This window comes from Capra hircus, chromosome 19 (genome assembly GCF_001704415.2).
Source record: "Capra hircus breed San Clemente chromosome 19, ASM170441v1, whole genome shotgun sequence".
Taxonomy (NCBI): domain Eukaryota; kingdom Metazoa; phylum Chordata; class Mammalia; order Artiodactyla; family Bovidae; genus Capra; species Capra hircus.
Window position 1 is genome coordinate 13,410,034 of NC_030826.1, and position 27,353 is coordinate 13,437,386.

At 46.8% G+C, this 27,353-nt stretch overlaps 1 protein-coding gene across 4 annotated transcripts; it reads left to right on the plus strand.

Moving 5' to 3' along the window:
- On the plus strand, positions 515-26,051 carry DUSP14 (dual specificity phosphatase 14). 4 transcript variants are annotated; one of them, XM_005693161.2, is made up of 4 exons: positions 12,049-12,513; positions 12,628-12,856; positions 23,334-23,418; positions 24,702-26,049. In XM_005693161.2, exon 4 carries the CDS (start codon positions 24,794-24,796, stop codon positions 25,388-25,390), a length of 597 nt encoding a protein of 198 aa, XP_005693218.1. In that variant the 5' UTR covers positions 12,049-12,513; positions 12,628-12,856; positions 23,334-23,418; positions 24,702-24,793; the 3' UTR covers positions 25,391-26,049. The 4 variants fall into 4 exon arrangements, with proteins under 4 accessions (XP_017919668.1, XP_017919669.1, XP_005693217.1 ...); XM_018064179.1 differs by lacking the exons at positions 12,049-12,513; positions 12,628-12,856 and adding an exon at positions 515-635 and having other exon boundaries at positions 24,702-26,051; XM_018064180.1 differs by lacking the exons at positions 12,049-12,513; positions 12,628-12,856 and adding an exon at positions 515-635 and having other exon boundaries at positions 24,637-26,049.

Sequence of the window (27,353 nt, forward strand, 5' to 3'; positions counted from 1 at the left end):
TCTTCACTCTTTGGTCCCAACTCCGGGCTCCCCCTTGCAGGATGGAAGGTGGGGGTAGGAGATTAGTCACTAACTGCAATCTTCACACCTTTTATATTTGTATCGTTTTCTTGCCTTTAACTCTCTCACATCCACAAAGTACCCTAGTTCGCCATCCCTTGGCCCTCGCCGAAACCTAGTTTGGAGGAAGACGCTCAAGTAGGGAAACAGCAGGGTCGTGTGTTGTGACACAGACGGGGACACCGCTGGGGTCCTCTGAGCAGAGGTCTGCCGGGGTACAAGGGATGAGAGCGCGGGATGCCTAACTCCGCGGCGGAGCGCACAGTGCGCACGCGCGCCGCCTGCGGCTCCGCGCGCCCCCGGGTCTGCGGCCCGGGCGCCCGCCGCGCGCCTCTCGCGCAGAGGCCCTGCTCCCGCCCAGAGCCACCGAGGCCCCGCCCCGAGCGCAGAGGCCCCGCCCCCTCCCCGAGCGACCGCCCCGCCCCAGGGGGAGGGCGGCGGGGCGCAGCGAGCGTGCGCGCGGCCCGCCCCGGCGCGGGCGGAGGAGAGAAGGAGGGGCGCGCGCGGCGGCCAGCCCGCAGACGCCGGGAGCCGCGCAGCAGAGAAGAACGCTGGCCGCGAGCCTGGGCGAGCCGGTACGGGGCCCGCGGGCTCGGGCGGGGGGCGGCGGGCGGGCGGGACTTGGCGCCGACCGGGCCCCGGGGCCCCTAGCCGGAGCGGACTGCTATGGGCCCGCGGGAGCCGGGTCTCCAGAAACTTTGTGCCGGCGTCCCCCACCTGCTCCCGGGCGCTTCTCGCATCTTCTGGTCGGCGGGGAGAGGAGAGGCCCGGCGACCTCCGCCGCGACCCCTCCTTCCCGCCCGGCCCCGCCTCGCGGGCGCTCGGAGCACCCCCCCGCCCACTCCGGCCGCCCACCCGGGCTGCTCTCCTGCTGCGGCGGCGCCTGGGCCCGGGGCCCGGCCCTCGGCTCCTCGCGAGCATCCTCTCTGCTCCCCTCCCCCTCCCTGACCCCTCTGCTCCCCGGTCCAGCCATGGCCTCTCTCTGCCTCCTAGCCCCGCCGCCACCGTTCGCCCGCTCCGAGCCTCGGGAGCGTCGGCGGCTTCTTGCCTCTTCCGAAGGTTTCTGGTGCATTGATAGAAGCAACTTGACTTTCAGCAATGCCAAGTATTCAACTTGAGGGTTTCTCTACGGTGGTGGATTGGTGTGCACAGTGCCAATGTTATCTTTTTATTTCTCTTAAGTACCCTTGCTCCAAAGCGAAGTTGAGTTCTTGTTTGTGTGCGAGAGGAGTTAGTTGCATGCTGTATGTAGCTGCCTTCTCTGGACTGCATATTTTATTTAGGTGGATGTTGCCAATGGTACCAGCTAGTGTTATGGTAACTGGGCATCCCAGAGGCAAGGGAAAGAGGTGTGACTTTAAAGTGCAGTTCTACTGTGTAGGGATTTTTTTTTTTTTAAGTACCGTGTTCTTTTCATCCAGGAAGACCTCAGGGGCATTTAGCATGTGTTAACTAGCTGTTCTTAGTTTTATGAGAGATAGGTAAAGAGCAGTACCATCCTATTTTACAGATGTGAACATGGAGGCAAAAAGTCAAGTCCTGATTCTTTACTCATCTGAAAGGAATATAGACCAGAGTTCCTGGAATTCCTAGTCCATGAGGGATTCTTAGTCAGAAGTGTCATGGAATGTTGGAACTGACTCCCTGAGATTGTACAGAGCAGTTAAAAGCCACAGAGGCTGGAACTGTCAGCATCTCCATGCTTGAGACTCAGCGGTGTCACAAAGTTAAGTGACACCATACAAGTCATAGCTGCTCTCCGTGTGTTTCCTGCTCTTTACAACCAGAGGAACAAAGGTGCTGTATTCTTTCCAAAGTTACCTGAACGTGTATGGAAGCTCCACTTTCTTGAGGTGCGTTTGGTGTTTCGTGATTGTTCCTTGTTGTGGACTCCTAAAGGCCTCCATTCTCGGGTTGTTAGACATGTGGGGAAGGAGGCACCCCTTAGAATGAATAGCTGCCTCTTCTTCACTAGACACCTCTGAGCCTTCACACCAGAGACAGGCTGAGGCAGGGACCCTGACCTGGGTGGGGGCAGAGGGTTGCCTGGTGGAGATAGGAAGGCGCCCTGCACGGGCGGCTTGACACATGGGCCCTATTCCTGCCTCCAGCTCTGACTCATCTTCTGACGCTTGGGGGAGGAGAGGTAGGTGCTTGATATTTTTGGCTTTCCCCCCATAAAATGGGAGACAGTTTCCTTCATTCCAAGGCTTTTAAACGTCAGTGTCCACCGTGTCTACACTGAGTTCTCAGTTGAACTCTCTGACAGTGGTTGAATGTAGGTATGATTTCTGCAGTATTCTTTAATACAATGGTATACGTGTATATTCTTATTATTAAAAAAAAAAAAAAACTGGCCAGGTGTGTCCAAGAAATCCTTTAAAACTTAAGCGTTTTAAAATGTTGGTTCTTAAGGAGGAATCTGTGTGTGGTAGATTCTTTTGCAATTGGGATTTTATTTTAAGGCAAGGTGGTTTACAAATACTTTTCCCCAATATCACAAGAATTAAACATACTGTTTTAAACAATTAAAACTTCACAGATAAGATTAAAACTTTCTTTTGAGCATCTGTCCCCAGAGTAATCGCTGTGTATATTTTTATTGGTTTATGTGTGTTCTTTCAGACTTTGCTAAGCATTTTCTTGAAAGTCTGTTTGTACAGAATGATTCTTTTTTCTGGTTTGTATAGTCTGAAAACCTCTAGCTTTTCTTTTTTTTTTTTTTCTGAGTGACATTTTTACTAAATTATTTTATTATTTTCAAGTATTAACTTTAAATGTCCTGTTTATAGGCACTTGGTTTCTGTCTAGAACAGGTAACTTTGTGCTTTTAGTCCAGCTGGTCATTAAGTTTTACTGACCCTGATAGCACTGGGAGTATTTGCTCCAGACAATAGGCAAATGATCCTTTCTTAACTTTAAGACAGTTAAATCAATAAGATCCTTGGTGCTTCTCTTGGTTGCAAAAGAAAACTTTGCTATTAAAAAAAAAATCTCTTATATTTGTCTTTTCTTTGCTTGTGAGGAGGCGTAAAAGGGAGTGGAAGGCGAAGGGAGTTGCTGAAGCAACAGTCCTGGGTGTAAACTTAGCGAGAGTTTAAGATGATAGCTTTAGTTATTTATGACAGCCTCACTGGGGTGAAGACAGAGAAAGGAAAATGTTAACGTTTTCCATGAAAACCATTCAAATCAGTAATTTCAGAAGAGAGGTGAGCAAAACAAAATTCACGTCAAAGAGTTTATGGGTTCCTGGCGGTCCAGTGGTTAGGACCCTGCAGTTTTGCTGCCGAGTCCTGGCTCTAGTCCCTGATCAGGGAACTAAGATTTCACAAGATGCTGGGCATGGCAAAAAAAAAAAAAAAGAGTTTATGGGTTTCTGTGTTAGACATTTATTGAGACTTCTGCTATGTCAAAAGTTAAGTGTTGAATACTGGAGTAGAAGGCAAATAAGGTCACTGACCTCATGAAACTGACAGGCGGTAGTGATGTTCCAAGCAGAAGGATTCTCTCCCCAGATTGGCCAGAATTTGTAAGGCTTCTGATTTCCTGAAATCCAACATTGTGTTTATTTAACCTTTCTTAAGTTGTGAATAGTAACACACAAAAGGGTATAAAACATAAATGGATAACAATTATTTCAAAGAAAACACAGCTGTAACCATCTTGCAGGTCAGGAAGCACACTCTTTCCCAGTGACCACCTCTCTCCTCACCCTAGAGGTAACCTAGCCAGTACTAGCTTCATTTTTGTGAAAATCATCCCCTTTCTTTTCGATAGTTTTTACCACCTAAATATATGTATATTTTAATTAATTAATTTCATTTTTGGCTGCTCTGGGTCTTTGTTCCTGTGCACAGTCCTTCCTTGGTTGCGGTAAGTGGGGGCTGTGCTCTCGTTGTGTGGTGCAAGCTGCTTCTTGCAGCTTCTCTCGTTTCCGAACTTGGACTCTAGGTATGCAGGCTTCAGCAGTTGTGGCTCACGAGCTTAGTTGCCCCGAGGCATGTAGGATCTTCCAGACCAGGGTCTGAACTTGTGTCCTGAGCATTGGCAGGTGGATTCTTATCCACTGTACTGCTAGGGAGGTACTGTCACCTAAAGATTCGTCACTAAACAGTATAGTCATTTTGCCCGGCTTTCATCTTTATGCAAGTAGAATCAAAGTAGGTATCCTTGTAAATCCTTTTTTTGGGGGTGGCAGCCAGTGTCACATATATGTATATATGTAAGTGTGTGTATATATACATTCATTTATGTATTTACACACGTATATGATTTTTTGGTTTAAATTCTTGCTGCATTACAGTTTTTTAAGATTCATCCATGTTGTTACCTGTGACTGTAATTATTGCATGAATATTCCACATTTATCTATTTGTCATCTGCTGTTGATGGACGTCTGGGTTCTTTCTGGTCCAGGGCAGTTATGAGTACTTCTGTGTTATAGATGCGTGTATCCTCAACTTTACTAGCTGAGGCCAATTTTCCAAAGTGGTTGTACCAATTTACATTCCTCCAGTGGTGTCAGCCTTGAATTTGTAATCCACTGTGCTTGCTGTTTGACCACAATATGTTTGGATATTTCCTGAGTGAATGAATAAATGTCACAGAGGTGGTTTGATCTGATCCCTGGCCCTTCCTGTACCACTGTATTTTTATATAGTTATGTTAATTGTATGGTTTGAACTAACATAACACCCAATGCCAGAGACGGTTTTCCACTCTATGGCTGAGAAATATACAATAGAATTCTTCCAAAGATCTTTTTTTCTTAGATAGATGTGTAGTTATATGGGATTTAAATATTGCAAAAGGAAGCATTAAAAATTAAAGTGTCTAGTACTCTTGCCTGGGGAATCCCAGGGACGGGGGAGCCTGGTGGGCTGCTGTCTGTGGGGTCGCACAGAGTCGGACACGACTGAAGCGACGCAGCAGCAGCAGTAGTCTTGTAAAGGTTTTGGAAGACTTACCGCTTGGGCCACGAGATGCCTTGCGGTGGTGAGGTGCGTCGTGCTGGAGAAGACTTGCTTGGTGCCAGGCCCTGAATGTGCAGGCTTAGTGTGTGACGTGTGCAGGAACCCAGGCTAGTCGTTGTGAAAATGCCGTCTGAGGGGGGGTTGGTACCCACATGCTTGTGTACACGTGCTGATCCCGAGAGGCACCAGCGCAGGAGTTCCCTGGCAATACCAAAGGAACCACAGCTTCTGTGCTATGAGGAGAAATGCTTTCACAGTCTTTGAAATGTCCGTTTCTCCAGGTCTCCCTTCGTACTGGGTGGTAGAGGTAGTTCACAACTGGGGTTGATAGTTCCTGCTCTCTGAGTAACCAGTTGCCGGGTTAACTTGAATCGCTTGTGTTTGGTGTTGCTAGCTGGATTTAAAACCGGTGTATGTGAGAGAGAGAGAGGAGAGGAGAGGAGAGGAGAGAAAGACGGAGGGAGAGAGGATGGGGAGGTCATGTCAGGACAATTATTAAATTATTAAGTCCAGGTGTGTGTTGAGCATCTCGTGTACCTGGTATTATCTGCTAACAGTCTGTTTATATCCTAGGGGCAGAATTACAGTTCTGTAGGTTCAGAAAACACCCTTCAACTGTCACCATAAAATTAACTGATAAACTAGCATCTGGAAAAAAAAAAAATGAAAACAGGGCTTCCCCGATGGCTCAGCAGTAAAGAATCCGCCCGCAGTGCAGGAGACCTGGTTCGATCCCTGGGTTGGGAAGATCCCCTGGAGAAGGAAATGGCAACCCACTCCAGCATTTTCCTGGGAAAATATCCCAGTCCATAGGGTCACAAAGAGTCAGACACAGCTGAGTGACTAAGCACACACATACACACACAAAAGAATGTAAGATTTGTAATACTTTTTTATTTCTTCTGGAAGACATCTTGGAAAATGGCTAAGTTGGTCTATTTTCAGTTTTTACAAATCATGCATACTTTTTCACTCATTGTACTAAATAAAGGGTTCCCCCCCCCCCAGATTCTCTATAAAATGACCATAATTTTTAAAAACTACTTATATATAAATTAGAACTTTTTGAGAAAAGATACCCCTAGGAGGAAGATGAAAAGTAGAGTCAGAACCTCTTAGTCTTAGTGATGGGGGAGATATTTGCGTTTTTTGATATCCTTTTCCAAAGGATTTAATTTACAGAGGAACTGCGTTTTCCCCCTGTTGCAGGGAGGAGGAAGAGCTCTGGCGCCGAGGTCACGGCCCTGCCTGCTCACCTCCTCATTTCCCATTCTTACCCTTCTGTTGACAGAGAGTGACTTCCCATCCAGTTTGGTCAGCTTTCTGCTACCATCCGGAGGTCTCCGTGGACAGAGGGGCCCTTTTGAAATTCATATGCAGCTGCAACTGCTGGGCCCATCGGTGGCTTGTCCCAGAACAGTTCCATCGTCAGTGGACCGTGGCAGGTCTTTTTGGCTCTTTAGGTCTTTGAGGTTGTGGAGTGGCAGGAAGAAACTCTTTAGCAAGAGGGTGTTGCTTCTGTTGGCTAGTAAACAGTGAAGTAGTGGATAGAGGACCACTGGAGCCTTCCAGCCAGCAGCCCAGGGAGTCTCGTGCAGGATTCTCATGCAGGGTCCTTAGGGCCACTTGGCAAATTATTTCTCTGCCATCTACTCTGATGGCTTTATACCATAATTTCAGGGGTAGGCAGTTTTTTTCCTCTGAAGGGTCAGATAGTACATATTTTAGGCTCGTGGGTCATACAGTTTCTGTTGCAACTATTTAACTTGCTGTTTTAAACGTAACTTGTGACGCAAAAAGGCCATAGTTAATATGTAACAAATGAGTGTGGCTGTGCTCCAGTAAAAACTTGACTCATGAACACTGAAATTTTAATCTCATACACTTTTTGTGTGCCATGGAATGCTGTTCTTTTAAGTTCTCTGTTAACGATTTAGAAATGTATTAACCATTCTTAGCTCATGGGCGGTAGAGAAAGAGATGACTGACCAGACATGGCCCACCTGCCACAGTTTGCCAGCCCCTGATTTGAACAAGAGTAGAGTTTAGGTTCAGGGGGCTTCCCTGGTGGCGCTAGTGGTAAAGAATCGGCCTGCCAGTGCAGGGGATGCAAGAGACGCGGTTTCGGTCCCTGGGTTGGGAAGATGCCCTGGAGAAGGAAATGGCAACCCACTCCAGTGTTGCTGGGATAATCCCATGGACAGAGGAGCCTGGCAGGCTAGAGTTCATGGGGTCGCAAAGAATCAGACACAGCTGAGCAGGCACACAAAATGAGGTTCATAGGCCAGTGGATTCTAGCATGTGACGGGGGAGTCTGCCGTCTATGGGATCGCACAGAATGGGACACGACTGAAGCGACTTAGCAGCAGCAGCAGCAGTAATTAGTAGTGTAATCTACAAAGAACTATGTGTATTATCTTTTTGTGTCAGACTATTTTTCACTTAGTTTTGGCTGCACAGGGTCTTTGTCGCTGTGTGTGGGCTTTCTCTAGTCTCAGCGGCTTCTCTGGTTGCCGAGCACAGCTCTAGGGTGTGCAGGCTGGCGGTTGTGGCGCTTGGGCTTTGTTGCTCCACGGCATGCGGCATCTTCCTGGATCAGGGATTGAGCCCATGTCTCCTGCACCGGCAGGAGGGTTCTTTATCATGGAGCCACCAGGGCAGCCCAAGATTATTTCTTTAGGAGACAGGTAAAGCCAAGGGAATAACTTCAGGATACTATGTTCTTTGACTCCTGTTTAACTAAATCTCTGGTTTCTCCCTTTGCTCCAGGAAGGCTAAGATACACAGTTGCTCTCAGAATTCGGGAAGCCTGCTGTCCTTTGGCAGGGATATAGGGGTATGTGTGGCATTATTGGGTTCCCTCCTCCAGCTAACGCGAGAGACCTGACCTGGTTATCTTGTTCAGCTCAGAAACTCTCGTAGATGCCGCTTCCCTAGTGGCTCAGCTGGTAAAGAATCCGTCTGTAAGGCAGGAGACCTGGGTTCTTTCCCTGGGTTGGGAAGATCCCCTGGAGAAGGGAAAGGCTACCCACTCCAGTATTCTGGCCTGGAGAATCCCATGGACAGTCCATGGGTTGCAGAGAGTCGGACACGACTAAGTGACTTTCACTTTTGATTTATAAAGAAAAATGGGAGGTTAATTCATCAGTAGTTTACAAATGAAGTTAATTTGGTATAAAAGTACTAAAAATGTGGAATTTGGCCAGGGGTATGAAAAAGAAAGCCCTGTGGGGAGAAAGTTGAGGCTCACAGCTTGAGTTTTAAAGATGTTGATCTGTCCAGTGAGACGTCAAATGGTTAGATAATCAGAGTGCTCAACTCTCCACTCTTGAGCTCTTAGTCCTATGAAGTTTATTCTAATTTTTAAATTCATTTTTGGCTTCTTTAAATTAATAATGAACATCTAAGTACTGAGATCTTATTTGTGAATGGACCTGCGGTATCACGATTCTGCTTTTCAAGGAATTTTGAGGCAAACTTATACTTACCTTGGGTTTAGTTGCTGATGTGTGGTTTTTTTCTTTTCTTTTTCTTTTTTTTTAATGCTGTGGGTCAGGCTTTCCTGGTGGCTCAGACAGTAAAGCATCCACCTACAATGCGGGAGACCTGGGTTGGGAAGATCCCCTGGAGGAGGGCATGGCAACCCACTCCAGTATTCTTGCCTGGAGAATCCCAATGGACTGAGGAGCCTGGAGGGCAGAGTCGGACACAACTGAGCGACTAAGCACAGCACAGCTAAATACTGTGGATCCAGATGTTCTTCCCTATGGAAATCAGAGTTTACCAGGAATCTATGATTCATGTTAAAGTATTATTTGTATCGGCTGTGGCATAATTTGGTTTCCACTTATTACCAAGCAAGCTTAAATGTGATTGTGGAAATACGGCACCCATTTTCTTGGTTCAAGTTGATCAGATTTTTCACACCCAAAGACCATCTCGTATCACTTAGCGGTTTAGGCTATTTTAGATGAATATCCATGTTATAGATAAAGCACAGTCAGACCAGCCTTCCACTCCATAATCTTTCTTTCTGTAGTGTTTGTTTTCTTCCCTGGTGAGATGTCCATTTTGGTAGTCTTCAGATCAGTCAGTCTGTTGTGGTCAGATTGTATGACTCATCGACAGATGAGCCACTCATGGAGAAGGGGCTCTGGCCCCAGTGGGGGTGCTCGTTTTCTGTGTAGAGTCTGGGAAAGCCTCTCGGCCTCCATTCACCTGATTCCTCATCTGGGGACCCTGAGAGCACAAGGACACCGATCCCGGAGAGGCTGAGCATGCTCGTGTGGCTTCAACAGAGCAGGCGCTCGAGTTTGCCTCAGCAAGTCCTGCGGGACCGACAGAGGCAGATTAATGAGACCTGCGCTTCCTGCCCTTAAGTGTGTGTACAGCTTACCTGGGATCTTGTTAAGCTGCAGAATCGGATTCTGCAGGTGTGGGATGGGGCCCTAGAGTCTGCATTCAAGCTCCAGGTCGATGGCTGCTGGGCCCTGGACCACATTTTGTGAGCAGTGAGGGGCTGTAGAGAAGGGCTGGCGTTCTTCATTTGGAATCTCCAAATAGGGAGACTTCTTGCAAAGCAGGAGCGGAACGGCGCCTGCTTTAAATGGATTGGAGAGAAAGCATGATAGTGTAATTCTGAGACACTTGCCCGAGAATCAGCTCAGGTTTTCAGCACCACTGGCTGTTTGGCTTTGTCTTGACCCTGTGCCTTCTCTGCATTGCTGCAGCACTCACTGTTTGCACTGCTCATTCAGTCCACTTACTGTTAGTCTATCTCTTATTGTTGCTCACCTGTTTTATATGTATGTCTTGTGTCATCTCTTGAAGAGGATAAAATCCTAGCACAGGGTGATGTTTCTTGTTACCTTATATCCCTGTTCTGGTGATTCTTGGTGCATAGCACACCATTCCAAAACTCAGTGGTGTAAAAGTCATTTTTCTTTTGCTCACAGATTCATGTAGGTCAAGACTTTGGACCTTATGTAGTAAGGACAACTTGTCTTTGCTCCGTAGTGTCTGGAGGTGACTTGATGATTGGGAGCTAGGTTCACTGCGGTGTCTTTTAAAAAAAAATTTTTTTTTTCATTTATTTCTTTGGCTGTGCTGTGTCTTAGTTGCAGCATGTGGGATCTCGTTTCCTGACCAGGGATGGAACCCAGGCCCCCTGCACTGGGAGTGTGAACTCTCAGCCACTAGGCCTCCAGGAAAGTCCCGAGAACCGCTGAGGTGTCTCGATTCACATGTTTAGCAGTTGATCCTGGCTGTCATCTGGGACGTCTGCTAGGCTGCTGGCTGGAACTCCCGCAAGTGACCTCTCCACACGGTGACTCTAGCTTCCTTGGGCTGCCTCACAGCGTGGCAGCTGGGTTCCAAGAGCACGTGTTTGGAGACCAAGGAGAGGTGAATGACCTGTTCATGATCTAGCCTCAGAGGCATCATCTCTACTGTACTCTTCTGGTTGGTCACATGGGATGCAGGGTGTTGTTATGGCCATTTTCGGCAAAGACGTTCTGCCATAGTCCCCAGCAGCACCTGCGGCAGGAACTCAGTAAACACTGTTGTGTGAACGAGCGAGAAATATCTTAAACATCCAGGGGGAGGAAGACCAGATTAAAAAACTCAGTTCCAAATGGGAACCGACTGCCCCTGGTACAAGTGCCTGCCTGCTTTCACCTTTTATAGGTAGTTGTTTATAGTCTCTTCTTATTCCCTTTCCAACATGAGAATCTGTGAGTTTATCAGTGGAGCTAAACTTGTGAAGTCTGTGCGTCTCTGTCCCTGTCGGCATGCTTTTCTCCCTGCTCTCATCAGGTGGACTACTCCTGTCTTCCTTTGGACTGTGGTCTGTTCTCCACCCAGCAGCTGGCTAGTGTCTTACAACGATAAGCCTTTGTTAGGCTCAGTTCATGGGCTGGTGGGTGGTCCATAGGAGTATATCGAGATGTCAGCCAGGCCATGACGATGACGACACAGGCAGTTACTCTACAGCTACACTGTAGGGGAATATCTGTGGCCAAACTATCAAAATGGTGATTCTCAGATTCCTTAGTTCTTTGTGTGTTATGTATATCTATCCTCTCCCCAGCCATTGCATCAGTTAAATTATATGGCAGGAAAAGCAAAAACAACCCCTCCTCCAAATCTAAGATGTTTTAGCAAATTAGCTTTCCACATTTAGCTCTCCAGATCAGTGAGAACAATTTGTGACTCTCTTTTATTTTGTTTTAACATGAATGCAGCTCAGTATTTGTTTGAATTTTATTTTCAATGTTGTATCAGAAAGTGTTTTTTTTCCCCTTAAATTTTGCCACACTGTGATTTTTATTTGTAAGAGTTAACTTTTCCCCCCAGTGGAACACATTTCTTTTATTTAATATTTTTTGAATATTTATATTTATTTGGCTCCTCCAGGTCTTCGTTATTGCACACAGGATCTTTATTTGTGGCATACGAACTCTTAGCTGTGGCACGTGGGATCTAGGTCCCTGACCAGGGATCAAACCCAGGCCCCCTGCATTGGGAGCACAGAGTCTTAGCCACTGGACCAGCAGGAAAGTGCCCCCAGTGGAACACATTTCTGATTTAATAATGAAATATAATGAGAAAAGTAGTATTTATTTACTTACAGCAATGTAGACTAATGCCTCTATTTTGATAATTTTAAGGGTTTTTTTTTTTTTTTAAGTAGACATTTAATGGAAGAAGAAAATGTGATTACATAGGCTTTTCGGGTATTAAAAAACATAAAGAGTATAGGCCTCCAGTGTATACTACAAACCTCTGAAATTCCTAAAGGTAAAAATATCTTAGATCATTTTAAAGGGCCATCTCTGGCACTACTGTGGCCATTTTTTCTGCTTATTCAAAAGAAGAAAAAGCTGTAGATGAATTTCAGTTCTTAAAGTCCTCATTCCAGGGGTTTTCTTGTCGTGACTCTTTTTTTTTTTTTTAAAGGTAGCTTCTGTGGCAGTGGGATGGGTCCTGTGGATAGACTGACTGCAGGTAGCCAGTCTGCACCTGCCCCAGTTAGATCCTGGCGCCCACATCCCAGGAGAGCTCCAGTTGTTGTTGAAGCTTGTGCTTTCCTGAGAATACAGGCCCCCTAGGTCGGCACTAATGCTGCATTTTGTCTAGCACTTAGATCTTTGATGTTCATTATTCAGAGACCAGCATCATCCCTGACATTTCTTATAACTTGTTAAAAAAAAACAACTCTCAGGTTGGTGTAGGACAGCTCCTCCTTTTTGTCCTTCACCTCACCCCCATTCTCCTGGCCCAGAAAGCGTTTGTTCCCTCTCAGAAGTAAATGCAGCTGAGCGCTGTGAACGTCAGTGAGTGAGCCGAACACCATGGACAGCGGCGTGGACATTCTTTGGCGTTCTCTCTGGTCACCCTTGTCCCAGAGGCCCCGGGCGCTGCAGTGGGAGCGGTGCTGTCACTCAGAGGGCACCTTGGAACCCCTGACCCCGCAAACCCGGTCAGTCTTTCGCTTTCCCAGTAGATACCCTGTTTTCCCTGCAGACATTCGCTGAGTTGATTTTGACACACCTGTGATGTCATGCCCATGTTTTCTTGTATTCATTTTGATCAGATTCTGCTAATCTTAGACATGAAGCAGACTAGGGCTTCTTGCTCTGCCCTCCCGGGGCCTGCTCCTCGCAGTGGTCCCTCCCTCTGCCATCAGGAGGGCTTTCTGGGACCTGGAGGCTGTACAGTCTGTGGCGCTGTCTCTGTCTTCTGGGCAGGAGGAGAAGCTGGAGCAGCTCAGCCTCTCTGGGTCAGTCTTTTCTGTGTGGAGCCTTTGATCTCCTTAGGCAGAGGTAAGGCCTCTCTCATGCACCGAAGGCACTGGTGGCTGGGGGCGCTGGAAGGGTGGGCGAGGAGGCTGCAGCCGCGCCCCGTGGGCACCGTGAAGCTGGCTGTGGGCTTGAGCCGGGAGCCCGGACACCTTGGGCCTCTTCTTGTGAAGAGCCCCGCGCCTTGCCCTCTCCCAGCTGAAATGCCTCACCCTTTCCAAACCTTGAGTTTTCCCGTCTGCGAGAAGGGTTTGGGAGTCTCGGTCAGAGGAGCGTCTGTATGCTTGTGCCCTCTGAGTGCTCTCTGGCAGAAGTTGTTTTTCTGAACCTTGGATTCAGCTTTGGCAGTTTAAGCAGGCTTCTGGCACGAGACTGGCAAGCAGCAGCAGGGAGGGAGCATCCTGTCTGTCTCGCTTGGATTCTGCCCCAAGGATCCACAATCTGCTTGCTTTTCCCTGCAGCACCAAGTACCCTCTCACTGCCCAGCGAAGGAGGAGTTAACTGAGTAAGCTAGGCTTGCAGCCCACCCATCCCTTACCCATGGCCCTTGATGAAGACCTTTCCGCTGAAAAGGCCAGTGAGCCTGGGACCCCAGCCTCAGGAGGGCAAGTGGCTTCCCAAACAGGGTAATTATTTGGGAGACCACAGGACATGAGTCCCTCTTAATTAGACAGTAACTGGATAACCTGGTTGGAAATTTGATTAGCATCTTCCACATTGAGGAAGGAGTTATCACCAGCAGCTCAGAAGCCTTACGTGGTGTGTTTATTGCCGCGTGGTGACTTTGCTTTTTAAACTATTAGGATTCTGCCAGGGAGAGACTTGGAAGCGGCATGAGACTGCGCTCTGCTGCTGGACGGGCTGTTCTCCCAAAGTTCTGCCCGTTTCCACGTACATCTAACCCTCACGTCCGCACTCTTTTCCTCACACAGCTGCTTCCTTGTTTGTCTTCTTGATGTGATTTCACCTACACACGACCCCTGTGTCACTGGTCGGCCGATGTGGGCCCCACATGAGGGGTGGTAAGCCTGGGAGAGGCAGCGCCCTTGTAGCGAGCAAGGGCAGTTTCTGAGACACTGAGGGGTCAGCACCGGCACTCTGAGTGCCTCAGTCTGGAAGGGGAATCTGGGCGGCGCACCGCGGCATCACCCCTGCAGGGGTGCTCATTGTCCCCCCGACCAGCAGCAGCAGCAGCGTCACCTGGGAAATAAACGCCAGCTCCCGAGCCCCCTCTCCCAACCACTAAGTCAGGACCTCTGGGGGCGGGGCTTAGCAGTCTGCTTCAACAAGCCCTCCAGGTGGTGCTGATGCTCGCCAAGTGTGAGAACCGCTGCAGTACAGAGCTGCAGAATGTTCCGTCAGTTTCAGGAATACCACGTAACGATTCCATGTTTGTACACACTGCAGAAAGGTCACCACGGTAAAGTCTGTCACCGTAGTTAACAAGGTTTTCTTGTGGCAAGAACTTCTAAGATTATCCTCTTAGCAGCTTTCAAATATGAGTGCAGCGCTGATGGTAGTCCCCATGCTATGTATCACATCCCCGTGACTGACTGTAAACTGGAGGTGTGTCTCTTTTAACCCTCCTCATCCATTTAATCCCCACCTCTGAGAACCAGCAGCCGGTTCTCTGTAGCTTTGAGCTCTTTTTTCCTGAGAGTCTACATGCAGCTGCTGCTCTGCAACATTTGACTCACTTCACCCAGCATGGTGCCCTCAGGATCCATCTGTGGTGTTCCACATGGCAAGAGCTCCTCTTTTTTATGGCTCATTAATATTCCATGGTGTTTGTATCTGTACTGCGTTTTCTTTATCCGTTCATCCATGCATGGACACATTAGGTTGTTTCCATGTCTTGGCGGTGAACGTGGGGATGCATCTATCTTCTTGAGTTAGTGTTTTTATTTTTGTTGGATAAATACCCAGAAATGGAATTGCCAGTTCATGTGGTAATCCTATTTTTAACTTTTTAGGGACCCTCCATATGGTTTTCTGTAGTGGTTGTACCAACTTATATTTGCATAAACAGTGCACAGGGGTTCCTTTTTCTCCACATCCTTGCCTATACTTGTTATTTCTTGTCTTTTTGATAGTGAAGTGAGATTTTGGTTTGTATTTCCCTATAATTAGTGATGTTGAATACCTTTTCATGTACCTGTTGACCATCTGTATTCTGTGGGAAAATGTCTATTCAATCCTCTGCCCATTAAAAAAAATGTTTTTTTCTATTGAATTGCATGCACTTTTTATATAGTTTGGACCTTAACCCCTTATTGGTCAAATCATTTGTAAATATTTTCTCCCATTCCATATGCTGCGTTGTTGTTGTTGTTGTTGCTTAGTTTCCTTTGCTGTGCAGGAGCTTTTTACCTTGATGTTGTCCTCCTCGTTTATTTTTGCTTTCGTTGCCAAATCCAAAAATCGCTCCTAAGACCAGTGTCAAGGGGCTTGCCTCCTAGGTGGTCTTCTCAGAGTTTTATGGTTCCATCCTTTATTATTGTGGCGTGTCACACTGATTGATCTCCAGATGTCGCACCACCCTTGAATTCCTGGGATAAATGGCACCAGATCATTGCGTATGACCCTTTTAGTATATTCAGCAATATAGTTTGTCGATATTTTGTCAAGTTTTCCATTAGGCTGATCAGAGATGCTGGTCTGTAATTTTCTTGTGGTGTCCTTGTCTGGTTTTGGTATTAATGTCATGCTGGCCTTGGATGAGTGTGGGAGTGTTTGCTCCTCCTCTGTGTTTTAGAAGAGTTTGAGGATTGGTACATATTCTGTAAATGTTGGGTAGAATTCACTGGAAAAGCTGTCTGTGTCTTAAATTTTGTTCATTGGTGGCACGGGGTTGTGGGAGGTGGGGGTTGATTAGGGATTCAGTCATCTTCCTGGTTATTGGTCTGTTCAGATTTTTTATTTCTTCATGATTCAGCCTAGGTGTATAATTACTCCTCTGTATTTCTGTTGTGTATCAGTTGTGAAATTTTTTCCTTCACGCCTGATTTTGAGTCCTTTGTGTGTGTGAGTCTAGCTAAAGATTTGCCAGTTTTGTTTATCTATTCAAGGAGTGACCTTTTAGTTTCATTGATCTTTTATATTGTCTTTTTAAAAGCGTTGATTTGCTTGCTTTGGGGCTTAGTCGCAGCACGCCATCTTTGGTCTTCGTGGCCGCCTGCGAACTCTTGTTGCAGCCTGTGGGGTCGAGTTCCCCGACCAGGGGTCACACCCAAGCCCCCTGCAGCGGGAGCTCCAAGCCTCCGCCACTCAGCCGCCAAGGAAGTCCTTCTTATCTTTCATAGACTCTGTTTCTTTCCACTCTGATCTTCGTTACTTCTTTCCTTTTACTAACTTGGGACTTTGCTCTTTTTCTGGTTCCCTGAAGCGTCGAGTTAGACTCTGAGATCTTGTTTCTTGATGTGCAGGCAAAAGTTTGGTATGCTGTTTCTTCACTTCGATTTGGCGCAGGCATGCTTTGATTTCTCTCTCGTTTTCTTCTGTGACCCATTGGTTGTTCAGTAACATGTTGTTTAATCTCCACTTATTTGCGGATTTTCCAGTTTTCTTCTTGTGATGGTCTCTAGTTTCAGACTGGTGTGATTGGAAAAGATGCTTGATGTGATTTCAGTCTTAAGTTTATTAAGAGTAGTTCCGTGGCCTAAGTATATGATCTGTCTTGGAGATGGTTGCATGTGCACTTGACAAGAATATGTATTGCGTTGCTTTTGGATGAAATGTTCTGTATATTTGTGTCACGGTTACCTGGTCTAACGTGTTGGTTTAGAACTGACGTGTCCTTACTGGTATTCTGTCTGGACGATCTGTCCATTGATGAAAATGGAGTGTAAAGTCCCGTATCATTACATCACTGTCTCCTTCTCCCTTGAAGTCTGTTAATATTGCTTTATATATTTAGATGCTCCTATATTGGGTGCAGAAATATTTACGAATGTTTTATCCTTTTGTTGACACCCCCCCACCCCTTATCATTATGTAATGCCCTTCGTTCTGTCTACTTTAAAGTCTATTTTGTCTAAGTATAGCTACCCCAGCTTTCTTTTGGTTTCCATTTGTATGGAATATCTTTTCCCATCTTCACTTTCAGTCTGTATATCCTTACATCAGAGGTCGGCAGCACGTCTTTTTTTTTTTTCTTTTTCTAAATCCATTCAGCCGCTTTTTGTCTTTTGACTGTAGAATTCAGTCCGTATATACTGAGAGTAATTATTGGTGAGTCTGTCCTTCCTGCCATTTGGCTCGTTGCTTTCTGCTGTTTGTTTTGTAGTTTCTCTGTTCTCTCGCTGTCCTGCTTTGCGGTTTGCTGGTTGTGTTTATTTATTTGTGGCCGCACTGGGTCTTCATTGCTGCACGAGGGCTTTCTCTAGTTGTGGAGTAGGGGCTCCTCTTTAGTCGCAGCGTGCGGGCTTCCCATCGTGGTGGCTTTTCTTGTTGCGGAACACCAGCTCCAGGGTGCTCAGGCTTCAGTGCTCGCAGGGCGTGGGCTCAGGAGTCGTGGCACACGGGCTTAGCTGGCCCGCGGCATGTGGACTCTTCCTGGAGCGGGTTGAACCCGTGTCTCCTGCATTGGCAGGTGGATTCTTAACCCCTGGGCCACCAGGGAAGTCCTGATGGTTTTCTGTAGTGGTATGTTTAGATTCTTTTATTCCTCAGATCTTTTGTGAATCTCTCGTGAATAGGTTTTTGCTTTATGATTACCGTGAGGGTTACACACAACTTATTAACAGTCAAAGTTTCAGTCATTCTAAAACTCTACATTTTTGCTCGATCCCCCACATTTTTTTGTTATGTTTTACACCATTTAATCTTGTATATCCCTTAACTCTTATATTTTTGCTAGTGTATTTTTAAACCTTCATACTGGCTTTATGAGTAACTCATCCATACTGCCTTTACGTTTTATTTTTCTAAATCGTACTATATTCACCTCTACCGGTGAGATTTATATTTTCATCTATTTTCTTACTACTACTTAGTGGCCATTTTTCAGCTTAAGAAAGTTCCCTGAATTCTTGTAAGGCCGGTTTCCTTTTTGCTAGTCTGGAAAACTTGATCTTTAAATTCTGAATGGCAGCTTTGCTGAGTATTCTTGTCTGGAAGGGTTTTCTTTCACATCTTGATTCGTCATGCCACTCCCTTCTGCCCTGGAAAGTTTCTGCTGAAAACTTGCTGATAGTCTCCTGGTGGTTCCCTGTACGTACCTTAGCTGTTTTCTTCTGCTTTTATGAAAGTTTTCTTGTGTTTTCACTTTTAACAGTTTAATTATAACGTGTCTTGGTATGGGTCTCTTTGAAGTTGATTTGGAACTTTTCCAAACTTCCTGGATCTGAATGTGTTTTCATCCCTAGTTAGGGAAGTTTTCAGCACTTTTTCTTTTTTCTCATGCTGTGCTTATTTGCTCAGTCATGTCTGACTCTTTGCGACCCCATGGACTATGGCCCACCAGGCTCCTCTGTCCGTGCGGATTCTCCAGGCAAGAATACTGGAGTGGGTTGCTGCACCCTTCTCCAGGGGATCTTTCCAACCCAGGGACTGAACCCAGGTCTCTGGCACTGTAGGCAGATTCTTTACTGTCTGAGCCACCAGGGAAGCCCTGTAAATGTCCATCTGCTTGATGTTATCTCCCAAGTCCCTTAAGCAGTCTTCAGTGTTTTCTCCTTTTTTATTGCTCTGTTGGTTTGAGTTTCACTGCCCTGTGTTTGAGTTCATTAATCCTTTTCACTGTCATCTAGTCTGCTGTTGAACTCGAGTGTATTTCTCAGTTAAATTATTGTACCCTTCAACTCTGACTTCTTCTTTCTTATATCTTCTCTTTGTTGAAGTTCATTCATTCTTTCCTCAAGTGAGCATCATTAAGACCATGATTTTGAACTCTTTAACAGGTAAATCATTTATCTCCATATCAGTTAAGGACATTTTCTGAGGTTTTATCTTGTTCTTTCATTCGGAACATAGCCCTCTACTTCTTCATCTTCCTTAACTCTCTGTTGGTTTCTGTCCATTAGATAAAACAGCCACCTCTCCCAGTTTTGGAGGAGTGACTTTTTGGTTGTCTCTCAAATCTTTGTGATTGTCTGAATGGCCTATTTTTAGTGGCTCCCGGTAGTTGCAGGTGGACCCCAGACTGTCAGAGTTCCATCGGGAAAGGTCTCAGTCCCCAGCTTGTAAAGTGTAAATTCACAGGCTTGTGGGACCACTAGCATTAAGTCCCACTGTCCACCAGAAACAGGTGATCTAGACGTGCTCCCTGGGCTGCAGTCACAAAAGTTGGGGTACTAGATGAGTATACAAATTCCTTTCCAGAAGATACCAGAGAGTTGGAGTGAGACAGAGGGAGAACAAAAGATGGTGTCTGCCAGCTTCTGTTCCCGTCCCCAGAGCGTGCCAAAGCAGAAGCTCCCGGACAAGCAAATAGGCCTCTCACAGAAAGACTGAGAGGGTGTTGATACCTGTGTGGTGCCCCAGGGCTGGTAGCCGGCCCAGAACTGTGTTTGCCCCCAGAGGTAGGTGATCAAGAAGTGTCCCCTGGGTGGCAGCCTCAGAATCCAGGGCACCGCACACACGGGTGCTCTGGAACGCAGCAGAGGGAAAGTGCGAGGATGATGCTCACCCTCTGAGGCCTTTGGGGAGGGTTGCAGTAGCCTGCCCCACAGGTTGGAAGCTGTAACTATTGTTTAAAAACTATTTAAAAATGGTAAATATGCACATGGCATATGACCCAGCCCTTCCCTCCACAGGCTTCCCTGGCGGCTCAGCCTGCAACGCAGAGACCCGGGTTCAGTCCCTGGGTGGGAAGATCCTCTGGAGAAGGGAAAGGCTCTTCTGGCCTGGAGAGTTCCCCTGTATACAGTCCATGGGGTCGCAAAAAGCCTCGGACACGACTGAGCGACTTTCACTTTCCATTCCTAGGTAGTTAACCAGGAGAAAGGAAGGTGTGTATCCACACAGACACCTGTACGTTAATGTTTCCATCCCCTTCACTTGTGCTAGCCTAAAACTAGCGTCAGTAGACAAACAAACTGTATCTGCACAGTGGAATACTAGTCAGCAATAACAAGGGATGACTTATGAATAGACACAGTGTCACGGGTGAATGTGAAAGTAATTATGCTGCTTGAAAGCCAGACCAAGCAGAAAAACCCTGCATCAAATGAGTCCACTGTATAAGTCTAGGAAACGTAAACTGTAGTGACAGAAGGTGGATCAGTGGCTGCTTGGGAATGGGGCTGGAGGTGAGGGAGGCGTGAGTTATAAAGGAGCGTGAGGACATTCTGGGCGTGATATGTTTATTATTTTGAGGTCATGGTGTCTTGAGTGTACGTGTGTCAAAACTCATCATTTTACATCAAATTGTATGTCAGTTTCAGCTCCACAGAGCTGTGAAAAAAAAGAAAAAAAGAAAATTTAAGTGTAATCGTTACCTGGGAAAGGCAGAGGGACAAACAGGAGAGGAACAAACTCTTTTTCCCGTTACACACATATTCTTTTCCATTATGGTTTATCGCAGGATGCAGTTCCTTGTGCTTACGCAGTTCAGTTCAGTTCAGTCGCTCAGTCGTGTCCGACTCTCTGCGACCCCATGAATCGCAGCACGCCAGGCCTCCCTGTCCATCACCAACTCCCGGAGTTCACTCAGACTCAACGTCCATCGAGTCCGTGATGCCATCCAGCCATCTCATCCTCTCTCATCCCCTTCTCCTCCTGCCCCCAATCCCTCCCAGTATCAGAGTCTTTTCCAATGAGTCAACTCTTCGCATGAGGTGGCCAAAGTACTGGAGTTTCAGCTTTAGCATCATTCCTTCCAAAGAAATCCCAGGGCTGATCTCCTTCAGAATGGACTGGTTGGATCTCCTTGCAGTCCAAGAGACTCTCAAGAGTCTTCTCCAACACCACAGCTCAAAAGCATCAATTCTTCGGCCCTCAGCCTTCTTCACAGTCCAACTCTCACATCCATACACGACCACAGGAAAAACCATAGCCTTGACTAGACGGACCTTAGTTGGCAAAGTAATGTCTCTGCTTTTCAATATGCTATCTAGGTTGGTCATAACTTTTCTTCCAAGGAGTAAGCGTCTTTTAGTTTCATGGCTGCAGTCACCATCTGCAGTGATTTTGGAGCCCCCAAAAATAAAGTCTGACACTGTTTCCACTGTTTCCCCATCTATTTCCCATGAAGTGATGGGACCGGATGCCATGATCTTCGTTTTCTGAATATTGAGCCTTAAGCCAACTTTTTCACTCTCCACTTTCACTTTCATCAAGAGGCTTTTTAGTTCCTCTTCACTTTCTGCCATGAGGGTGGTGTCATCTGCATATCTGAGGTTGTTGATATTTCTCCCGGCAATCTTGATTCCAGCTTGTATTTCTTCCAGTCCAGCATTTCTCATGATGTACTCTGCATAGAAGTTAAATAAGCAGGGTGATAGCACGTTGTTTATCCATCCTGTATACAATGTTGATAGTTTGCAACCGCTAATCCTAAACTCCCAGTCCTTCCCCTCCCCACACCCCATCCTTTTTGACAAGTCTGTTCTCTGTATCTGAGTCTGTTTTGTAGACATATTTGTGTCCTGTTTTAGATTTCACATGTAAGTTATACCATATGGTGTCTATTTTTCTGGCTTCACTTAGTGTAATGATGTCTCGTCCCATCCCCGTGGCTGCAGATGGCATTATTTTGTTCTTTTTTATGGTTGAGTAATAGTCCACTGTGTGTGTTCATCACATCTTTATCCGTCCAGCACTTTCGGTGGTTTCCATGTTTGGGCTGTTGTTAACAGTGCTGTGAACACTGGGGTGCGTGTATCTTTTCAAGTTAGTTTTGTTTGGATGTCTGCCCAGGAGTGGGATTGCTGGAGTCAGGCATGACTTAGTGACTAGACCACATGCCACATGGGAACTCTTGGGCTTCCCTGATGGCTCAGCAGGTAAAGAAGAGACACAGGAGAGATCCCTGGGTCGGGAAGATCCCCTGGAGGAGGAAATGGCAATCCCCTCCAGTATTCTTGCCTGAAAACCCCATGGACAGAGGAGCCTGGCGGGCTCCAGTCTGTGGGGTCGCAGAGTCGGCCGCGACTGTGTGACTAAGCACAGGTGGTAACTGTAGTTTTCGTGCTGAGGAGCCTCCACTCTGCTCTCCATCGGGGCGGTACCGACTGCGGCTCCCCCAGCACTGCAGCAGGCTCCCTGTTCTCTACACCCCCTTCTGCCTTGGTTATTTGTTAACTTTTAAATTCCGTACATTCTGACTGGTGTGAGGTAGCACCTCATGGTAGTTTTGCGTTTCTCTAATAATTAGCTATAAGCCTCTTTTCATGGGCCATCTGTATGCCTCTTGGTGTATGGTATTAAGGTCTTCTGCCCATTTCTGGTTGGGTTTAGTTTGTTAAGAGCTGTACGAGCTGTTTATATATTTTGGAAATTAAGCCCTTGTCTGTTGTGTCATTTGCAGATATTTCCTCCCAGTCTGTAGGTTGTCTTCTTGTTTTGTTTATGGTTTCCCTTGCTGTGCAAAAGCTTGTAAGTTTGATTAGGTCCTGTTTGATCATTTTTGCTTTTATTTCTATTGCCTTGGGAGACCGACCTAAGAAAACATTGGTACTATTTATGTCAGAGGCTGTTTTCCCTATGTTCTAGGTGTTCTATGGTGTCATGTCTTATATTTAGGTCTTTAAGCCATTTTGAGTTCATTTTTGAGTGTGGTATATTCTCACTTCATTGATTTGCATGTGACTGGGGGAGGATCACATTTTTAATAATGCTGATTGGTGCTCACATTGTTGCATAAATGAGTAAATGAGAGGGCCGACATGGACAAGAAAACGAAAGGAAAGTCATTTCAGGTTGCTTTCCACCACCCGCACCTCCTGAAGTTGACGTTCGTGGCCGAGGCCACCTCTGCAGTGCTGCTCCTTGTGGAGCTGGCTGGCTCCCTGCACCCGGCTTGGCCTGGCTGCTGGCACAGGGGAGAGAGTTCAGCTTCCTGAGCATTTCTTGCAGGCCCCGTGAGCAGAGCCTTACATTTCAATATGCTGTCTCTGAATCCTCCTCTCAAAAATTCATCTTTACTATGACCAAAAGTGCACTTAACGACACACAACCCGTGGTGTGAAAAATCTTAACAAAAAGCTGAGACTTGGGTTGATAGTTTTCAAAATGTTTACCTGGTCTCAGCTGCAGCACAGGGCATATGAACTCAGTTCCTTAAGGTGCAGCACGTGGGATCAAGTTCCCTGAACGGGGATGGAGCCCAGGCCCCCTGCATTGGGAGCACGGTGTCTTAGCCACTGCACCACCAGGGAAGTCCCAGGTTGATTGATAGGTCTCACTGGCACATTCTTTAAATACACATGGAGATATATTTAACACGCTTTCCACTTCCTAGCTTTATTCCAGTCAAACCCAGTTTCATAGTGAAAAACCCAGGAGGATGTCTTTTGATCTTCCTGACTGACCACATTCCCACCTCCTTGTCTTTCTACAGATCTGATTTGTATCCAGTCTGATCAGCAGTCTCTCACATAAGACTTTCCAGACCCAGGACTCCAGAGGAGCCAGGCACCTCACAAGTGAGTAGCCTCAGTGCCGCCTCTGTCTGTGAAACGGGGATGCTCTTCTGACTGGAGTCACTCCGGGCAGCCCTCCGGGCCCTGGGTGGGGGATACGCACACTTCTCATGGTACAGACTGAAGTGGTATGAAAGACCACATGGGCATTCTGTTATTTCCAGCACACATCTTAAGCCGGGGGCGGGGGGGGACACATCTTGGAGGTTAGAAAAATCTTGGACTGAGGAAAGGGTATTTGGCCACATCCAGGGTCAGGTCAGCTAAAATGCTCATTAACTTAGACGAGTGAATTTTTGCTACCATGGCCTTGAAGTTACCTGGGATTGTTTCCATGGAAATGTCATACCACAGGTATTCAGATGTCACAAATAATAAATATGATAGAGTTCGCTCTTTCAAATTATAAAGAGCTAAGGAGCTAAGGAGCAGGCAATGGCACCCCACTCCAGTACTCTTGCCTGGAAAATCCCATGGATGGAGGAGCCTGGTGGGCTGCAGTCCATGGGGTCGCTAAGAGTCAGAGACGACTGAGCGACTTCACTTTCACTTTTCACTTTCATGCATTGGAGAAGGAAATGGCAATCCACTCCAGTGTTCTTGCCTGGAGAATCCCAGGGATGGGGGAGCCTGATGGGCTGCCGTCTGTGGGGTCGCGCAGAGTCGGACACGACTGAAGTGACTTAGCAGCAGCAGCAAGGTGACCATATGTTCCTGGCTTTTCTATAACTGATCCAATTCAGTATCTCTTTAGTTCACAAAGCCCATTCATTGGAATATAATACCTAAAGCGGTATCATTTTTACACCTTTGTAAGATCTCTATGTCTAGAGTTAGGCTTATGAAAATATGGCCATCATAGCCGTGGAGGTAGGCAGGAACATAGGAAAGAGCACGGCCTTAGGTGGGATCAGAAGTTCTGATCTCTTCCTAATTACCACTGAACACCCCTCGGTAAAAGCAGGACCCTACAAGGCCGTTATTCAGGGATTAGCCGCACTTGTTTCTGTCTTTAACGTTCCCTAAAATAGGAAGACTTTCTCTTTAGTGCCTTTTTAAAAAAAAAATCATCAGAGCGCTGAATTTTACATTGATTTTGCATGTTGGCATCTTTGACTGCCTTTCCTGTTAATCAATGAAAATGATTTGTCTCCATCCTGTGAAGAATACACAGTTACAGAAAATAACCATCTCCAATCGTCTCACCTTCCCATTCCGCAGACGCTGCAGAAGGCTCCCGTGAATCAGTAGCATCTAGGGTACTGACGGATACCTGTATCTTGCAGGAAGGCGACTGTAACTTCCGATTCCTTGGTGGAGGAAAACACCCCACTCTGGTCTTGCTCCCAACGATGCAAGTGTGATTGCTGGCGTCTTCATGAGCTCCAGAGGTCACAGCACGCTCCCCCGGACTCTCATGGCCCCCCGGATGATTTCTGAGGGAGACCTAGGAGGCATTGCGCAGATCACCTCCTCGCTCTTCCTGGGCAGAGGCAGCGTAGCCTCCAACCGGCACCTCCTCCAGGCTCGCGGCATCACCTGCATTGTGAACGCTACCATCGAGATCCCCAATTTCAACTGGCCCCAGTTTGAATACGTTAAAGTGCCTCTGGCTGACATGCCTCATGCCCCCATTGGACTGTACTTTGACACCGTAGCCGACAAGATCCACAGCGTGAGCCGGAAACACGGGGCCACCCTGGTGCACTGTGCTGCGGGGGTCAGCCGCTCGGCCACGCTCTGCATCGCGTACCTGATGAAATTTCACAACGTGTGCCTGCTGGAGGCCTACAACTGGGTGAAAGCCCGGAGGCCCGTCATCAGGCCCAACGTTGGCTTCTGGAGGCAGCTGATAGACTACGAGCGCCAGCTTTATGGGAAGTCGACAGTTAAAATGGTACAGACACCGTACGGCATAGTGCCAGACGTTTACGAGAAGGAGTCCCGCCACCTGATGCCTTACTGGGGGATCTGAGCCACCAGCGCCCGCAGCAGCAGCCCCTCGAGCAGGACCAGCATCTGCTACACGCCGTCTGCTCCCCTCCTCACCTTTCTTTCCAAATGGTGGACAAATGCTCCTCCCTGAAGTGTTTTTTTTTTTTTTTTACACTGGGTGTTTCATGTTTTATTTTGAGAGAGAGGGAAGGGAGGGGAGGAAGACACGGGGAATGCTCACATTGCTACTAACATTTTTAAAACTAACATTTTGGAATAGTGTTTATGAAAATCTTGAACTGGCTTTTAAACAGTTTCAAGTTTCAACATTTTTAACAATTTCAACAGTTTAATAAACTGTTTGGTTCTGCTCTGTTCTCAACCCCATGCCTCTTGGCATCATGGGAGGAGCTCAGTGCAAAAATCACTTTGGACCCCCATTAACCCTTTAGATACAGGCTTTGCCCAGGCTGCCAACCAAACAGATGCTTAGGGAACACTGATACCAGCATCAGCCTCCACTGGATCAGCCCTACTCTTTCCTTTCCTTCTATTATTTAGTGACTCTGTAAGTTAAAAAAAAAAAAAGCCTTTATTATTTAGCTGTTAATTATAATGCAATCTGCTGCAAACACCCTCTTGGAATCAGTGTGCCCCAGGAGTATATTAGCATTATTTTTAATAAATACATCTGCTTAACATATTGGAATTTTTACTGATGAGAATTTCAGGGTGTGCATGTGTATGTGTGTGTGTTGATGGACAAAAGATAGCTCTTGAGTAACCATTAAGGGTATGGCTCCTGTGAAAATTGTGAACGCTACTTAAAACAGACACCCCCTTGAGTCGTGTCAGCGTTTCGCATCCTTGCAGATGGGCGGTATTGGCCTCACTCGCCATGCTGGGACAGGAGACACACAGCGTGGTGCACGCTAGTGAAGTGCAGCTCTCGGCCGTCTCCTGATAGCCGGAAGGCACCAAGGCAGTGAGTCCTCCATGAGAGAAATTGTTTTTTAACAAAAGGTATGCCCCTCTGCCTGCCTACTGACTTACACAGAAATGCCCTGAACCAAACCTCAGCAGCTAACACAATGGCTTCCTTTGCTGAAACCTGGGAATGTGCCCCTGCCCCTCATAAATCTGACGACACAACGGGATAGGTACACGTTTCTGCTAGCGTCTCTACTCCATGCCCCTGGGAAGCCACTGGGAGCTCCCAGGTTGCCCTTCCTTTTCCGGGAGAGCCACTTGTCCCAGCAACAGCTTGCTTTTACTTCATTGCCAGGTAGGTTGTAGCCTGCTTATCCACAGAAAAATTTCCTAGGTTTTGGGTTTGTGTGGCAAGAAGCCCTATATAGAATGCCGGTAGCTGAATATTATATAAATCATATTATTCAGACTTTACCTGGTTTGTGGCAATGGTCTCCCTCTGCGTTCTAATTTTGAAAATTTGCCCACTTAAAAACATGTGCTGTTATTGTCTGCATGGGAAAATTAAAATGAAATTAATAGTTTCTGTGGGAAATCAGAGCAACCCATAAATGCCCTGGCAGCACATGATCAAAAATCAGTCAGAAGACGGAACAATCTGCGGTTGCGGAGGCTGGGCTCCTCCAACATGAAGGCAAACTCTGGGCCTGGTGGTCTCTGGAGAAATACCCGACTCACTCTGTGCACAGGAGGACACCTGGTGGCAGAGGCTCTTTGTAATGAAGAGACTTCTCCTGCAGAGATCCTGGCAGAAGTCCACGCCAGGGTGGAGCTCAGCGCGCTCCTAGCGCTTAGGGAGTCTAACACCTTTCTCATCTAAATGTCAGAGTTAAGCAGCTGAAAGTCACAAAGGAAGCTGTGTGGCCTCCACGGTGTGAGGGGAATTTTCAGTAGAGATCCATATCATAAAGGCCCTATCATTTTTTCTAAGCTTAGGAACACACTAGTCATTAAATAAAAAGCAATTAGAAGGCACCTGTAAATAAATAAATATGTGGATGCACACCAAATAT

Bases quoted from the DNA above. Each gene is read 5' to 3' on its own strand.
- DUSP14 (XM_018064179.1), top strand. From the start codon at position 24,794: ATGAGCTCCAGAGGTCACAGCACGCTCCCCCGGACTCTCATGGCCCCC.